This window comes from Eublepharis macularius, chromosome 16 (genome assembly GCF_028583425.1).
Source record: "Eublepharis macularius isolate TG4126 chromosome 16, MPM_Emac_v1.0, whole genome shotgun sequence".
Lineage (NCBI taxonomy): Eukaryota > Metazoa > Chordata > Lepidosauria > Squamata > Eublepharidae > Eublepharis > Eublepharis macularius.
In genome coordinates, this window is record NC_072805.1 from 32,311,733 (window position 1) to 32,329,343 (window position 17,611).

At 39.6% G+C, this 17,611-nt stretch overlaps 2 protein-coding genes across 2 annotated transcripts in view; one reads left to right on the top strand and one right to left on the bottom strand.

The window, feature by feature from the left end:
* Positions 1-1,867: 1,867 nt before the first annotated feature.
* Positions 1,868-9,556, bottom strand: FAAP24 (FA core complex associated protein 24). Its single transcript, XM_055000690.1, has 5 exons — positions 9,479-9,556; positions 7,892-8,018; positions 6,509-6,648; positions 5,136-5,288; positions 1,868-3,563 (listed from the first exon to the last, which is right to left on the bottom strand). The coding sequence occupies exons 2-5, from the start codon at positions 7,998-8,000 to the stop codon at positions 3,318-3,320; spliced, it is 648 nt and encodes a 215-aa protein (XP_054856665.1). The 5' UTR covers positions 8,001-8,018; positions 9,479-9,556; the 3' UTR covers positions 1,868-3,317.
* A 224-nt stretch (positions 9,557-9,780) lies between these two features.
* The window catches only part of CEP89 (centrosomal protein 89), a 55,834-nt gene continuing 48,003 nt past the window's right edge, over positions 9,781-17,611 (top strand). The window contains exons 1-4 of the mRNA XM_055000914.1: positions 9,781-9,878; positions 12,414-12,520; positions 13,645-13,806; positions 15,782-15,980. Coding sequence (XP_054856889.1) covers positions 9,840-9,878; positions 12,414-12,520; positions 13,645-13,806; positions 15,782-15,980 — 507 coding nt within the window. The 5' untranslated portion in view covers positions 9,781-9,839. The remainder of the gene's footprint in view (positions 9,879-12,413; positions 12,521-13,644; positions 13,807-15,781; positions 15,981-17,611) is intronic.

Sequence of the window (17,611 nt, forward strand, 5' to 3'; positions counted from 1 at the left end):
ACGCCCTCATTCAGCTATGTAAAGCTCACGTTAATATTTAGTCAATTCCATTGTTAGGCAGCAGTCAGCTAATACAGATAATCAGGACGTGGCCTTACTTCCCAGGCAGCCAGCATTAAATTATGGAGGTTCTTGCAATATCAAATATTGAAGACTAGATTAAAACCTAAGATTCGGGCATGACTATCAAACAGCTGCTTGTACCAAGACATTTTTAAAATTAGACTGCAGGGCAGGCAACAAAGAGATGTATCACTTTCCTCTTGCTCTTTTATGTGATCTTCTCAATAAGAGCGCCATGTAGAAACACAGTGAATGAACTATGGTTGGGTGGAGCAGGTTATAACCCTCAAGCATCACAAAGCCATGACTCTGCTGAAAATTACACAGAATGCCCCCCCAGGCTTGAATTACACAAAGAACCTCCCACACATTCTGGTTTGGCAGGAATCCAGCCACTTTGTGAAAAAGTGATTTTGCAGGTTCCACCGATACAGCGAGTTTCCTTGCCTGTCACCTGAAACAAGATGGATTTACGTAAAGCAGATTTCCAGGTGCGCAAGTCAGGTGTGGACGAAAGCTGAAGTGACAGCAGTGAACAAGGATCTGCAGTTCCCTGAAAAGGGAGTTTACACCTCTGATTTCACAATGCTACTTGAGAGAATTGATTCCCTTGGGCAAATCTGTTTAAGCTAAGAACAGGAGCTGTAATTTGATGAGTCAGCCACAGAAGCCTAATAATAGGTATTCAAAACTATTCTGCCCATTGGAAAGAATGATAATTTGTCCACTGAGTTCAGGACATGCAAATCTGACAAAGCAATTTTAATATTAACTAAAATGAATGTTTTCCAAGACAGGATAGAACCTAGTAGAAACCTTTTAATAGCTCTTTAATTGAGGTGGCTGAGGGTTTAGTAAGTATCTCCATACTCTCTTAAGTCTTTTTATTTCATACTAAATGGGTGTTCTGCTCTGCTCTTCCCAGGACAACTGTGGCTAGGATCAAAAGATCTAAACAAGATCTGTACTAAGTAGGACTTTAATTCTCCTTCCAAACCTCATCACATACAGCTTTTGAAAGGGTCTAGTGTTTGAAAGGCAGTTGTCTTGTCCGATTGTGAAATACAAGTCAAAACCTCTCTTGGTGTTGAGAAACTAGTTTGTATTATTTATATTGTATCAATACAAGCTGACAATAGACAATTTCTTAGAGTAGACAAAGTTGACAACTGTAGCTACTAGAGCAGTGAATTGATGTTACTTCTAGCTAAAAGGTTTTACAAGACTATTCAGGACCTAGATTTGAGTCAAGACCACATGACGACATGTACCAGATGGAAGTTTCTCTACATTGCTCCCTATGCCACACCAGGCAAACAATTCACACACCTCTACTTGCTACACAGACCAGGAAACTTTCTTACAAGCTTTTTTAACTTATTGTGCCATACAGGAAGCCTCCCCTTCATCAGGCAAGGGAACATTTTTAGAAAGGTTTTCATGTAGCAGTTTTGTGCATGCTGGCACAAGTAACATATATTGTCCATACTCCAATACATTTTCCAGACACCAAGGCACTAAGAGGCAGTGTTCATGTTCATCACCACACCACATTACACCTAAAAAGGTGTATCTCACTGTATTCACTTATGACACATTGCCGACTCAATTCTTAAGAGGTCTACATGCAAGGTTTAATATTCTAGTTTATATAGATTACTGCCTTTATGCAGAAAGATAAATAGAAGTTAGTGCATAGTGTGTGTTATCTTCTAAACTGATCAACCACAGGTGGTGGTTGATCACACATTTCCACCCACCTATAAAATGCAAATGGGAAGCATGTACAGCTTCAATTTGCCTTAGGGCCATGGAGAAGGGAAAAGGAGTCTAAAATTTCAATGTCCCATTTTGCTATTTGAACTTTAAAGGTGTGTGTATGGGTGTGTGTGTGGCAGACTATCAAGGCTTTTTAAAAAGACATTTTTTTCCTTTCAGTGCTAACAGCACAGTGTGAGAAGCAGGTTTCAAAGAGAACTGCACCAAGATTGAAAATGAAACTACTTCACCCTTCCATGCTTAACCCTGAGGCAAATGGAGGCTGCACGAGCCTGCAATTTGGATTTTATATGCAAATAGAGATGCATGCTCTTCCTTGTGCCCGTTTGTGCCCTTAAAAGCCTCCACAAACAGTTCTGGAAAACTGATTATGTAACCAACTCACAAGGTTGCCAGACAGGTAAACTACCTCTGCCTCACACAGACTGCTCATCTCCAATTCCAATGCAAAGTTAATATGCTATCAATGACATTCTATATACCCCCCGCCCCAACCATATCAAAATCTTAAGCCAGGGTTTTTAAAACTTTTTGAACTAGAACCTACTTATAAACTTCCTTTACTTTTTTGGATTTGTCTACAAAGTAACTGTTGGAGTATAGCAGTGTCTTGTGTACAAAGAAGAGGAAAAGATCCTGCAAGGGGTTGCAAGCTCTAGCTAGACAGGATTGTAGGAGGAGTGCCTACTTTCTATAAAGGGCTTTTCTTTGCCTGTCTACAGAATGCTGTTCTTAGGATTTTTTCTTCTAGAACTCTACACAAATACCCATCTATCAAGGCAGCCTGATTTCTCTCTTCTCTTTCCAATCTAGTTTGCTAGTTCCATAAAGAAAGGTTTTGTTACCCATAATCAGTTCAGTGTCCTGACCTCTGCTTAGGTACTCTGCTAACACTAACTCCACACTACTTTCCTCTCATCAGTATAAAATTCAGGAATCTCATAACACAGGACAAGTTTGTACTTTAGTATGTACAAATACAGTGTTTAATATTAAAAAATATACACGTGGAGCCCCCAATGAGAATCCTGGAGGCACCCCCCCCCCCAAGCCCAGTCAATTCCAGTCTCTCCACTTCTTGTAGCTCCTAACAGTGGCCAGTTTCTAGTATTCCCAGTGAAAGCACATTGAAAATAAACTTCTTAGATTTAACGTTCTCCCTGAAGGAGAGACTTGACTAGACAAAAGGAAAGTCATTATGTAGCTACTCTTGACACAAGGTGGTGCATCTGTACTTCAGTGCCATCCATGAAGGCCTGTAATGCAGCCCTTTTCCAGCACAGGATGTCTAGATGTCCTCTTCATTTAAACTCAGTGTTGAACCTGCAGAGATTCTGCAACAGTGTGTGTTTAAAGACCTCCTATGAAGAGAAATCGAGCTGTGCATCCCCTCAGGTGTCTATTACGTATAGTCTTATTTATGAAAGTCAATTGCTTCTTCCAAGACGCTCACCTTTCATGGCAACGAGATGAAGTTACCTTGTTTGTGTGACGAACGTATGGATTTGCTGCGCTACTGCACGACCAACTATCTGTTCAAGCTCCTGGATGGATGCATTACAAAGCTGGTGGATGCTTCCAAATTTTTCTAGAAGCAGCAAAGCTTTCGTTTTCCCAACTCCTGGAATCTGCTGAACTGTTTGGAATACAGAAGTCTCCAAGAGCTGAGAAGCCTTCTTAAGGAACGGGTTGCAGGCTCGATCTTTAGCTTGCTCCTGGACCTGAAATGGAAAGCATGTGCAGGATGGCTGCCCTCTAGTGGAAACAGTATCAATCACTTCCCTCAGTTACAGGACTATGCTTCAGTCAGTGTACAACTACACGACGTACTAGGAGATCTATGACACCATTTCTTGGGATTTTTAAATTTATTAAAGCAGCTGTATGGGGAAGGGATTAATTCATGGAAATCAATATTGTGTGTGTGTGTGCGTGTGTGTGTGTGTGTCCCTTCATGCTGTCCCCCCCAATTAAAGTCCCTCCCTTGAAGTGCCATTTACCACCTGATAACAAGACAGAGGCAAACAACCAGCGTGGTCTAGAGTACTGGATTAGGATCTGGGAGACTCAGGTTTGAATCCCCGCTCTGCCACAGAAGCTTGCTGGGTGACTTTGGGCCAGTCACACACACTTAGCCTAACCTACCTCATAAGGTGGTTGTTGTGGGTTTTCCGGGCTGTATTGCCGTGGTCTTGGCATTGTGGTTCCTGACGTTTTGCCAGCAGCTGAGGCTGGCATCTTCAGAGGTGTAGCACCAAAAGAGGCATCTTCAGAGGTGTAGCACCAAAGTCTTTTGGTGCTACACCTCTGAAGATGCCAGCCACAGCTGCTGGCGAAACATCAGGAACTACAATGCCAAGACGACGGCAATACAGCCCGGAAAACCCACAACAACCATCGTTCTCCAGCCGTGAAAGCCTTCGACAATACATCTACCTTATAAGGTTATTGTGAGGATAAAATGGAAGAGAGGAGAACAAAGTTAACAATGTGGGGTATAATAAATGAAATAAATAAATAATAAATAACTTCTGATATGGGAGAGATGGGATTTAGATTGAGGGGAAGGGTTTTAACCTTTCCCAGTGTGGCTATTTTGAACCTTTTATGAGATCATAGGTAGGGTACTTAATATGGCAAGCAATTATTTTTTTTTCATACCAAGGTCCATTTGGTATAGCTTTCTTGGGAAAGGGACAGTCAGACCTATGTAGGTGTTCACAAACTGGGATATGATGAAGAAAGTTATCTTTTATTTCTCCCAGCACCTGGTGCTGAGAGTGAGATTCCATTTAATTACAGGACTGTGTCATAAGAAGCAGCTCAGAGAGATGTCTTGGTACAGATGAGGACTAAATACTCATGCTATTGGGTACTGTCTGCTGACAAAGATATGTCTACTAGGGAGTTTCCACGTTGCTTAACATGCCATGGAAATTAGTTGGGCTTTGTTTCAGAAAGATTTCATCTCTGTGCTTAGCTTGATGCTTGTTTAAAACTTTTCTGCTACCATTCCCTATTGTATCTGTTTCCCAGAATGTCCTATCTGCTGTCCATTATTGTACTTTGCTCAGTGAATTTCCTGGGTGTTGATTATATGTTTTTTTCACTCACACTGTGTAATCTGCCTTGGATCTCAGTGAGAAAGGTGGACTAATAATAATTTCCCTCCTAGTTTGCTACATATGTCATGCATAATATGCATATTCTTATTCAGGGCATGAAGCTTTTAAAGACCAGCACAAACAATGACCAATATCCACCAGTATTAACAGTTCTTAAGAAGTACTTACTAGCTGGATAATAACCTGTGCTGCTTCTTCCTGGTTAGTCACTGGAAGTAATGCCATTCCAAGTTCCAAAACAACAAATTTCTGTACTGCCGGAAAATATTGATCACTTATCTGAGTCTTCTCAACTATCACAATTCCTTGAAGACTGCTGGCCTTAAACAATGGGGATGTCAGAGGAACAGAACAATTAACAGTGTTTCTTAAAGTGATGTTGAAAATTGCATGACCATGCCCTAATCCACAGACAGCAACATGCAACAACCAATTGCCTGAAATAGCAGAAGACAAAGCACATTCTCAAACACACTGCAGGATGTAAGGTACATCCACACCATACAGTATGGTACTGATGAGTATCACATAGCACACATGTGCACACCTGCATTTAATTTATGTCCACCAGGCAAGGGTAATCAAGTCAGCTTGCTTCTGCTCATGTTCTTCCTTGCTTAAATGAGGGTGGGGGAGGGGGCAGGTGACCAATATAAAAGGAAAATGGTGGCACAGAAGACACTTTGTGTACATGAGCTGAGAGAATACCATCACCATTTGAGTCAGTGACACTAGAATGACAGATGGTTTCAGAAAAACAGATTAATGTTGAAATAAAGATAGGATAACCAGATCTGCATTTAGAAGAGCGGTGTATAAGCACAGTTAATATTATTATTAAATTTGCGATTTGAACTATTTAGCATTTCAGAACATGCACATAAGCTCCACACCTGCATTATGATGGATGGCAGGGCACCAGGGCCGCACTCAAGTGCCTTGAACCAAGAGGAAAGCCATGGTATAAATATTTTAATAAATAAAATTAATAAATAGGATCTCAATCCTGGCAGAAACAGGTAACATTATCCAGGTCTAGCAAAGGGACCCCATCCTAGGCCAACAGTAGTGGAGATGCAGAAAACCACCAACTGGACTTGCTACAAGTTTTTCTGTTGTGAAAGAAGGTTCTTTTACAGTACAGAAATGGTGGAACAAGACACCATTTTAAAAGCTGATAAGGTTACTATTTTTTTGCCTCTGTTCCTGTGCAACAGCCTGATATGCAAACATTAGAGTAGAAGAAATGTTATGTTCCTAACATAACATTAAAAGGTTTACTTGTTAAACTTATACGAATCTGGCTGCTTAAAAAGCACAGGAACACAACTAGAATAATAAGAAACCAAGATGGCAATCTTGGTAAAAATAACCAAAATTTCCAAATACATCAATGGATATCATTAATCCATCATAGACAGAAGCTATATAAGTGTCGCTTTCTGACTGATTGTTACTTTGGAGAAATTAGTCATACCTTATTACCAATGTGAGTTTATAGGGAGTCAGTCTAATAGGCCTTAACTTCAGTTGGTACTCACATTTCTAAAACGAACAAGTCGTCGTTTGAAGGCATTTCCTGCTACTAGGTCCGCTTCAGAAATATAAAGAATGCAAGTTCTGTTTGAAAGATGGAAGTCCACAATTCCCAAGCCATCTTCTAGAATTAGCTTAACTTTCCCTTGAAAAAGTACAACAAAGAGTATAACAATGGAATAACTAATGTAGACTGCCCAACAGAATGTGACACTTCGAGAGAATGCTAAACTTTTAGTGAAATATTTTCACTAAAATACTTTTCATATTTTATGGACTTAAATAGGATTAACTTCCTACAAACTATATTTAGGACTTCCACCTCACTGAACATTACATCTATAGTTGAGTAAAACCAATATTTGTACAAAAAACAAATGGACATTATACTAAGTTCCAATGTAGGGCATCACTATACTTCAGATGCCCAAGACTGAACTAATCATAGTTTGATTTGAGTCCAGTGGCACCTTAGAGATCAACAAAATTTTCAGGGTATAAGCTTTTGACAGTTAAAAGCATACCTGATACAGATTGTTGTTTTATAAGATGGAAGAAACCATTTGGTTTTAATGTTGTTTATTTTTTTACATTTTAGGTAAAATGCATTTTATTGTATTTGTATTTATATGCATGTAATTATATTTGTATTCATGTATTTTTTTGTCTTTTAATGAAAGGTTTTGGATTGTGAAGGCCTATGGCCAAATACAATAAATTATCTATTCAGTATTCAGTTAAAAGCTCCCTTCCTCAGGTATCTAAGATGCCACTAGTCTCAAATCCTGCTGTTCTACTGCAGACCAATAGGGCTAATCAATGCGATTTGATTTATTGAATTTATAATCTACACTCCCCATGAACAGGCTCAGAGCGGATAACAATATTAAAATTATAATAAAATTTGCATTAAAACCATAAATAAACATATTTCAGTAATAAAACAACTCTAGATGGCAGCCCATATTTTCCTGCCCTAATCAAACATTATGTGGGGTGGGAGATGAAAGGGTGGCAGTGGTCCAACCAAATGGAATAATTAGGGTGGGGATGTGACAAGGGTGTCTTGTTTCACCTGTAATATCAAGATGTGTTTCTGAAAAGTGAAAATCTAAGTTGTCATAAGGGTTTTGCTTTGTAATGTCTCATTCACAGTTCTTCTCACTGTTATTCTATCCTTTCTCCATGCAACTCAGGGTGGTATACATGAGTTCTGTTCTCTGTCTCTACAACCACCATGTGAGGTAGGTTAGACTGAGAATGTGAGACTGCTCCAATGTTACATAATGAGCTTTGGGACAAAGTGGGAATCTCTTAACCCAGATCTTCATAAGCCTAGCCCAGCATTCTAACTTCTGTACCACTCAGGCTATCCTCAGCACTTTTACCTTGCATTCCCTGAGCAATCTGCGATCCTTTCCATTTCTCATTACCGATCACATGCCCAAAAGGCACATTTACAGCCCCTGCTCGGACAGGAGTGGTTTCGTTTGCCATCACTGAGTTTTCTTCAGTCTTAGTATATTATGCAAGGAAAAAAAACAGATTCAAAGACAGGTGATGCTTGGAGAGCAAACATATATGCAAACAAGACAATGAGATAGGTAGAATGAGAGCAACACCTGAAACATTTTTTCTATCTATAGGCAGCATATATGATCTATACCATCAGCACACAACAGGAAAAATAAGCTGAACTCTCAGGTAAAAGACTGGGGAACATCAGAGGAAATTCTTAACAGGAAACTGCTCTTTCACTGGTGGATGGATTCTTCACCCGTTCTTATTTTTATCACTACTTGGTGGACGTAGCACTCCTTTTCTGCTACATGTAATGCAGAAATTCAACAGATGTGGTTTTTGCCAGCAGGAAGCCTGACACAGTAATTAACTTCCACCTAGCATGCTCTTGTTAAAAGCTCAGAATGCCATATGGGCATTCCCCATGCCATAAAAACACTACCCTTGGACTGGTTCAGACATGTGTATCACCAGGCCATGTAGCAGCCACCAAAACTAGCATTCTTAAAATTTCATTAATTAAACAAGCCATTTAAAAGCAAATAAGCTATTATTAAGCAAGTTAAATAAACTACTATTAACAATCGAGCTATAGTAACAAGATATAATTTCATTTCCCTTAGCACTTGGCCACATCACACAAGTAAATTAAATATAAGGTAACAAAGTATTTAAAACTAACAATTAGCATTTATTTAAAATAGAAAGACCTGATATATATCTTCCCCAAAACAAATTAAAGTTAATATTCATAGGGAGGGGTGCCAGTCTTCTGGAGTAAAAAAAATCTTTTCCCTTTAACAGAGGTTTCAAGTGATGCAATTACATTACATCTTTTATACATCACATTATATTGGCTATCTTGGGTCTTAGTGAGAAAGGTCAACTATAAATAAAAAAACAAATATATTAGGTGTTGCATTATGTTATGTTTCCTTTCAAGCATGTTTTGACAAAATTTAATCATGGAAATTACATTATATTCTGTTTCAGCATTTCTTCAACTCTGTATTGGATTCTTGCTAATGCTATGTCTTTGTAAACTTGTGTTTATTTACCCTATTGGCATTGTTTCTGGAAATGTCCTTGACAATGACTGTACTAATCTCATACTGTGTAATCTGCCTTGAGTCTCAGTGAGAAAGGCGGGATATAAATGACATAAATATAAAATATATGTTATTTACTTGCATACTATGAAAAGCTTCAACTGTTAATTTCCGTATATTAAGCCTATGTTAAAGAGACAGAACATTTTTCTCTAGGCATGCTGCCACCCCAGTTCACTCTGACACTCTTTGACGCGTGTACAAAATATACACGTGTTTTTACTGGTGTAACTATGAAGCCCTAGAGAAAGCGTCAAACCCATCATTACCAAAGCCCATGAACTTCTGAGAAAAGTCACCGCCTCGATGGTTATTTCTACGCAACGGCACTGAGGAAAAACTCACCAACCCAAACTCGGCTAACTTTTCCACCTCATAATAATTTTTAGCGCGTGCAGCGCAAGACAGCTAGTTCGAGCCAACCAATCAGAAGAACCCCCTTAGCAGAAACAGGCAGAGTGTGGGGCTTATATTAACGGCTGCTGGTTGCTAAGGGGAGGGCCGGATGAGTAAGCCAAGCAGCGATTGGTCAGTGTCCTGAGCCGTAGCCAATCACTTTGCGGCTTGTTCAGCGGCGGCCACGAAGAAGGAAGCGTCTCGGTTTCCATAGGGGGAGAGTGTAGGCCTGGGGCCTACCTCCTCCTCACTCACGCTGTCCCTCTGCCTGGGTTGATTCCTCCTCTCACGGTCTCTCCTCCTCGCTCTCATGGCGTTTAATTTCAGGAGAGGCCGAAGAGGCCAGTTTGTGAGTATTTCCTCCCCCCCCCCCCAGATCCCTGTGAGGAAAAGAAGGGCTGAGAATAGCGCTGGTTGCCATGGCGACCAGGAGCCGCACCGGCCCGGCTGGCCGTTTTCGTGGCTTGGTCAGAAAAGCGGGCGAGAGTGGAGAGGCAACAGGCGGGCGAGGCAGTCGTTTCTTCTTTCCAAACTCCTTCCAAGAGAACTGGAAAGCTTTCCCGTCTGCTGTCTGGAGAGGGTGGCTGTGCCTGCTTCTGACAACGATTTCTATGACTGAAAAACAATTTTTTGGGGTCAAAACAAAAGGAAACAGGAGCCCAGCGGCACGTTAAAAACTAACAAAATTTATTCCAGCTAGGGTGGTTATGAGATGGGGAATTTCTTTCTCCAAAATTCACTTTTTAAGATATTGACATTGATTCCTCGTAACTTTTTTTTCTTTTTTAAGAGCAAGATCGTTACTTTTTGTTACCTTTTGTTACTTCAGTTCCTTGCAACTGTTTTATGTTATATGTCCCAGGGTGGTGCTCTAGCAGGAGGACAGGGAGGTTTGGGAAGACACTTCCTGCCTCAGAATCTAGAGAGTGAAATTGTGACATTTTGAGGAGACACTGTCTGCCTCTGAGCATCTACAGAGGGAAATTCCAAATTTTTGCAGAACCGCCTTTCCTTCCTTCTCCTCTCATCAAATTTCATTTTGATTAAAAAGGGACTAGTTAGAAGAACCTGACTCCAAATTCCTAAAAAGAGGAAAAGGATTGTTGGGTTTCAGGGAGAAACTGGGTAAAGAGGAATTAAGACAGTTTTCTTAACAACCCTAATTCCTGCATACACTTTTCTGTGGTAGAATTCACTTCACCAAAGGTATGGCGTGTGACCAATGGATATCTATTGTATTCCTGTGTCTGTTGCTTGCAGCCTTTAATGTGAATTCATTGCCCAGTGAATGCTTCATGCCGCTGATTAAGTGAGCTCTGCCTCAGGAAAGTTTCTGTTGGGATAAATTTTGTTAGCTTTTAAGATGCTGCTGGACTCCGTGTTTTGTTTTGCTGTTACATGCTAACCTGGCTACTCATCTGAAATTTGGCACAAAAACGGTCTGCTTGATTCCTTAAGATGCCATAAATCCAGTGGAGTTAGCCGTGTTAGTCTGTAGTAGCAAAATCAAAAAGAGTCCAGTAGCTCCTTTAAGACTAACCAATTTTATTGTAGCATAAGCTTTCGAGAATCAAGTTCTCTTCGTCAGATGCCTGATACAGAGACTGGATCAGGCATCCAGTCTCTGTATCAGGCATCTGACGAAGAGAACTGTGATTCTCGAAAGCTTATGTTACAATAAAATTGGTTAGTCTTAAAGGTGCTACTGGACTCTTTTTGATTAAGATGCCATAAGGTTCCCTACCTCCTCCCACCCCATGTGTGTTTGTAGCAGCTCCCAAATGTATCATGAATAAACGTTCCCCTCCAAACAATTAGCTTCAGGTTTTTCTTTCCTCTTGCATGCCTGCAACTGCACTGTCCCCCTGAGATTTGCTCATCTCCACAAGAAAGACTCTTGACAGGTGCTTGATCAGCTGCATTAGCCATTTCTGGTGACATAATTCAAGGTCTTTGATACATAGATATTCAGAGATCAGGACCCAAAGACCTGTGAAACTAGTTCTGTGACTCTGTTTAATCTTTAGAATTATTTCCTTGATATTTTTTACAGTTTAAAAAAATGCAAAATTTTACTGGGGAAGTTCTGGCTCTTTGGATATTAATCCTAGACATTTAGTATAAACATGTAACGGTTTATTTTTCCAGACTTGTGCCTCTATTATGTTCCATAGAGGTGCCTTATTCTTGAACACAAGATGTTTCTTATAAGAAGAGATGCCTATCAATTCTAGATAAATTATTCTAGGATGATTATATAAATATATTAAATAGTCTGTAAAGCCCTATTCATGAAATAGGATTAAGTTTAGGTTATTTTCTGAAAGGTAATATTCTCCATAAAAAACACATGATGAAGTTTTTAAAGATTTGTAATGGTTTCATCCGAACACTTTCTGCCTTATGTGTTAACTATATCTATGATTCATGTAGTTTGGAGCCCCAAATGGCAATGCAGCTTCAGTTGCAGCAGTAGCAGCATAGCTGATGGATTACTGGTGCAATGGAGTAGTTAGGAAGGATGTCACTGTTGCTACGTAGAAGTGAAATCCTAAGCAGAATTACTCCAGTCTAAGCCCACTGATTTCAGTGGGCTTAGACTGGAGTAACTGCTTAGTATTTCACTGTAACAGTACCATTCTGAGCAGAATTATACTGGGAGGTGTAATTCTGTTTAGGGCTGTATTAAAGGGTCTCTTGAATGTATCATTGTAAACAATGTTAGCAGTAGTCATACTTAGAACCAGTTAGCCCTGCTGCGTTCATTAATTTGCATGTAAATGTTCTCTTCCTTTGTGTTATTTTCTTAGACCTTTTGCATGCTCAGTTTTGTGTTTTGCATTTGTTCAGTCATTGCCAACTAACTTTATTTTAAATTGTCTAGAAACATATAGCTCATGGCCTGATCCCTGCAGCTACCATAGCTCCTAAACCTGCTGTTCCCCGCACCCCTCCCCCTCGTAGTCCAAACCCTTCTCCAGAAAGGCCCAGGTAGGTTTTAATGTTCTTCATCTCTAACTTAACTATTCATTCAGTGCGATTAATAATCAATTAATAGAAGGGGCCAGTATATGTGTTTTAACCTTTCCTATTATATGAAATAACAGCTACCTAAAATAACATTAACCAACAATGTTTATAAGATATTATGTAGCGAGATTAAAATATTGTCATTTTTCTGATAAATAAAAATAGCAAAATGTTTAGGTTGTTTGTGTAAGGTTAATTTAGTTCAGACAAGAGAGTGATTTAATTGATACATTTTTATATATTATTTAATAGCCACTCTTTGGTTTTTAAAGTCGTCACTGTTCTTTCATTCCCCGCCCCCCCCACCTGTATGTTACTTTGTGATTCTGTTTCCACCCCCCCTCATCTCACTACTTTGACCTTTAAAAAAACCTGCTCACAGTACAGCAGTGTCTCTTAAGATCAGTTTATATAACCAAGAAAATCAAATAATAAACCTTTTTTACTGGACTGAACCACTTCAGGCTGCATTTGAATGTGAGAGGTTATATTTGAATGATCCCCAACTGGGAAAAAAACCCTTTCTTCATAAAGAAAGCTTGTATGTCAGACAGAAGTGTTCAATATAGTATTTTAAAACTAATTATCTAGTACAGCTGTTAAAGGTTGATTGTCATGTCTCAAACTTTTGCACATGCAAATGTTGCTAATTTTTTCTGTGGTAGATGAACATGACTTATGTGCATGATCATTCTTCATTATGCATGCTGAACATTTCTTTTTCTTAGTAGACAGTAAATAGCCTTGCCTGTGTGAAACTCGATGTGTACATTGGAGTCGCTGGACTGTGGCCTAACCCCCAATTCTGAGACACAAAATAGAAAGATCAGCAAGGGTCCCCAGGGCTCTTTCTCTTTCCAGAGCTGATAAGATGAAAGCTCCGCTATACATGTGAACCAGATATTTTAGGACCATGGCATATAACAGTAATTTGGAGGCTTCATTCAGTTCTCATTTAATTTCAAAATACAAGTTTACGTTTGAAAGTTCCAGTACGGAAATGGGTGTGTTACAAAAAATAAAAGTACTGAACCATGAAGACAGCCTCAGTTTTTGATTTTATTTCTAATGTTTACATCTTATAGATCAGCTCTGGCAGCAGCTATTCTCGTGACAACGCTAACTGGCCGGACTGTTGCAATCCCTCAACCTCGCCAACGATCACTTTCGGAAAGCGATGCCTCCTATTTGCAAGATCAAGAAAATTATATTGAGCCATATTGCACCGTTACTGAGCTCCGAATGGGGTAGGATATAGAGTACATTTTGCCATATCCTATTGATAGCTTGTTGATCCTACTCAGGTTTGTTCAATGGAGCTTACTCCTAGGAAGGGATTCTTACAATTGTACTGTTATTGACTGCACCTGTGGGAAAAGTTGCCAAGGAATTCTTTCTTCCTCCAATAATGGAGTCCAATGTATTTTTTTTTCTGTGTCATGTAGAAACAGATATTCCCAGCTCCTCACTGAAATGTTATCTTTCCCCATATTTTCTCCCACTGCAGTCCGGAAATAATGAGTTGGATCCATACAGTGATGGTGACGACGACAACAACAATAGTTTGCTTATGCACCACCAAATTAGTGGCCCGCTCAGAGTGATGAACTGTGTTATCATTATCTCCGCAATACAGCTGGGGAGCTGGGGCTGAGAGGAGTGGCTCACCCAAAGCCCCCTGCTGATCTTATGGCAGTAATGGAAGTCAAACCAGCAGAGTGCTGATTTGCCCGCCAACCACTTAACCACTATGCCACAGCAACTCTCAATGATGTTGACTACACCTATAATGAAAGGTGCCCTCCTGCTTCATTAATGTGTTCTCTTTGTTCACAAAAGGACACTTTGAGATCCAACCCATTATTACTACTGCAAAAAGCCTCTTACATGGTTGTTCTCCCTGACCTGGATAGCTCAGGCAAGCTTGATCTTGTCAGATCTTGGAAGCTAAACAGGGTTGGCCTTGGTTAGTAAGTGGATGGGAGACCTCCAACGGTGACCAGGGTTGCAGAGGCAGACAATGGCAAACCACCTCTGTTAGTTTCTTGTCATGAAAACCCCAACAGGTCGCCGTAAGTCAGCTATGACTTGATGGCACTCTCCACTACCACATTGTTGTTGTTAGCCAGTCCAGATGTATGCATTCAGATATTCCTGAAACATAGAGAATTGTATTTTGCTGTTCTGGCCTGACCCAGGACCGAGTATGATCTCATATAAAGTCTTGCAATGAGGCTTGCTTTTACATGAGATCACAAAATATGATTTTATGCTGATGTTGTGGTACTGTTACACAAGGATTGCAGATAATGTGGCATTCTCTAGTGGGTTATAGTGTCAGATTTTTTTAGAACTTATCAGTCACATTTATTAATCTTAAATTTAAAACTGTGGATTTAAAAATTTGATTGTGATTGGATCTCTCCCTATGAAATGCTATTCCCTGTTGATGGCATTACTGTAAATGATTGCTAACTTTCATTATCCAAGTAGTGCCTATAGTACAGCTTTTAAAAACCATCTTTATCAAATACATTTCTTCTGTATTGATATACATTTTGTCCTGACGTTAAAAGCAAAACTAAGAACAAAGTGGTCAAGCCATACCCAGGAGACAATGAACATATAATTCAAACAATTTCTCTGAGGACAATTTATCAATTCCTGAATCTATCGATCTATTAAAATGACTAGGTGCTATAAAGGTGCAATATTTCATAAATACAGATTCTCATAAATAGATAACAATAAATAACATTCAAACACTAATCCCAAATATTTCAGTAAATATTTGGGCTACCTTTAAAGAGTCTATTTTTGTATATTTATTGAAATATTTGGGATTAGTGTTTAAATGTTATTTATTGTTATCTATTTATGAGAATCTGTATTTATGAAATATTGCACCTTTATAGCACCTAGTCACTTTAATAGATCGATAGATTCAGGAATTGATCAATTGTCCTCAGAGAAATTGTTTGAATTATATGTTCATTGTCTCCTGGGTATGGCCTGACCACTTTGTTCTTGGTTTTGAGTTACGAGGTTTGCCTGTTTTTTCCAGTTAAAAGCAAGACTGCCAGTGGGCTAGACTATGCAGAGTTTGGTACAAGGTCTATTTTCTACCTTCTGACACAAACACTTAATAGGTGGCTAAAAGTTATGCTTTGGAGAAGTGAGGGGGTCAGGGTGGTTATGCCTTAACACGTTTTCTGCTTGCAGTCCAAACTGGAAGAGTGAGGGTGATGAAAGAAGTGTTGTGCAGTCTTTGGATGCTTCTGGCAGTTGTTGCGAAGATGAAGACTTGGATACATTCGCCTCAGACACAGAGAAAGAACCAGAGCCTAATCATCAGGCTATGAATCAAAAAGAAAGTGTTAGTAGTGAGGCTATCTATGCCGTTCCACACAAAATTAAAAAGGTAGGTGTCTTTTATGTGTTAAGTTTTTTTCAGCTAATTCAGTACATATGATAAGAATAATAAATTATTATAATCACATCTGCAAAAGTACTTTATCATCAGATACTTTATGTGCAACAGAATACCAAGTGGCTTTCATCAACACTTTATGTGATCCCAGTTTATTCCTCTACCTTGCCTATGAAGACAAAACAAAATATAGCATCTAATCCTAATTTCTTATGTTCCTGTTAAGGCTAGAAAATGACATTTCTTCATACTGACAACTGAAGTTCCCGTGGTTCAAACTGTAATTGGGCCTCCAATTATGAGCAGCATCTGCAAATACCCAAGAAACAAAACCTCATTTTAATCAGTAGTTCTAGATTGGCTTGTTTTCGTTTGTGGATGAGTGCTTTCACACTGTTGTTCGGGAATAGCACTATGGGGGAAAGGCAGCATATTACCTAGGCAACTGTGGAGCACTCCCTTTCCTTCTGTCTCCTCTGGCCCTGATTGGTGGCTTGCCTATTCATATTTCCTCAGTTGGGTCCCCTTGTTTCCAAGTGGAGGCAGCAGGGGTGGTTTTACCTAACAGATAGGTGGCAGCCACCAACTGAGAGGAGTCATCTGCTACTGTTGATTTTCTGCTGCACTTTCCTCTTCATTGTCCTCCCTAGATGGAGGAGCAGCCAGATCCCAGTGAATGGTTGCCTGGGAAGTTTAAGATCGGCTTCATAAAGATGTGGTAAAGGGTAAAAGTAAAGTCAAGAATTTGTAAAGGTCAGATTTATACAATGCTTTGGGGTTTATGTGATTCCGAGCATTACATTGTTTTGTAAGTGAAATTCACTTTTACAAAAAGCTCAAATTTCAACTTTCAGATCTGTATCATTGAGAACAAATAGGGGATTAAAGTAATGATACTCATTACTTTAAGCCCTTATTTGTTCTCAATGATTCAGACCTGAAAGTTGAAATTTGAGCTTTTGTTTTCGAACTCAACAACTGATCAGTACATTTTTTGTCTGAGAATGGACAAAAAAAATCTTCAATGCCAGAAATTGCCCTGGGTTTTATCTCACTACAAAAATGCAGCATATTTTGAGAAATGGCTATTAGTCCACATTTCACAGACCTCACAGACCATTACTTTAAGCTTGGGAACTACATGTGGTTCTTTGACATGCCACCTGTGGCTCTTCAGAGCACTGCTCCGCAATATGGCATCTGCCTCATTTCCCAGGATAGTAGGCAAAGGCCCTTGCCTGGTGGGGCTTGTGATTAGAAAGGGGCTCCCACCATGAAACAGTCACTTCCAGAGAGACAGGTAAGCTGCAAGCCTCCCTGAGATGCAGTCGCCAAGAATTAAATGTAACTTGTTTGGTTGATGAAAACTGCGAATGTGGCCTTCCATGGGCTAAGGATTGAATACTATTGGCTTAATCATCTTCTGAACATGGACCAATAGTGTCTTCTGGTCTCATCTGGTCATCTGATGAATACTGATTGAGCATGCACAAAAGGGGTGTATAAGCTTGAAATATATCTGGTTTTTAATTGCAAATTGAGTAATAATTGCAAGAGAAGGTGGGATCAATGTGAAAAGTCAGTGCTGGAAATCCACATTATGAGCTAGTGATTTTTGAACT

Coding starts and splice junctions, on each gene's coding strand:
- FAAP24 (XM_055000690.1), bottom strand. CDS start 8,000: ATGGCAAACGAAACCACTCCTGTCCGAGCAGGGGCTGTAAATGTGCCT. Junction 6,649..7,891: donor GATTGCTCAGGGAATGCAAG/GTAAAAGTGCTG, acceptor TACTTTTTCAAG/GGAAAGTTAAGCTAATTCTA. Junction 3,564..5,135: donor CACAGGTTATTATCCAGCTA/GTAAGTACTTCT, acceptor TTTCCATTTCAG/GTCCAGGAGCAAGCTAAAGA.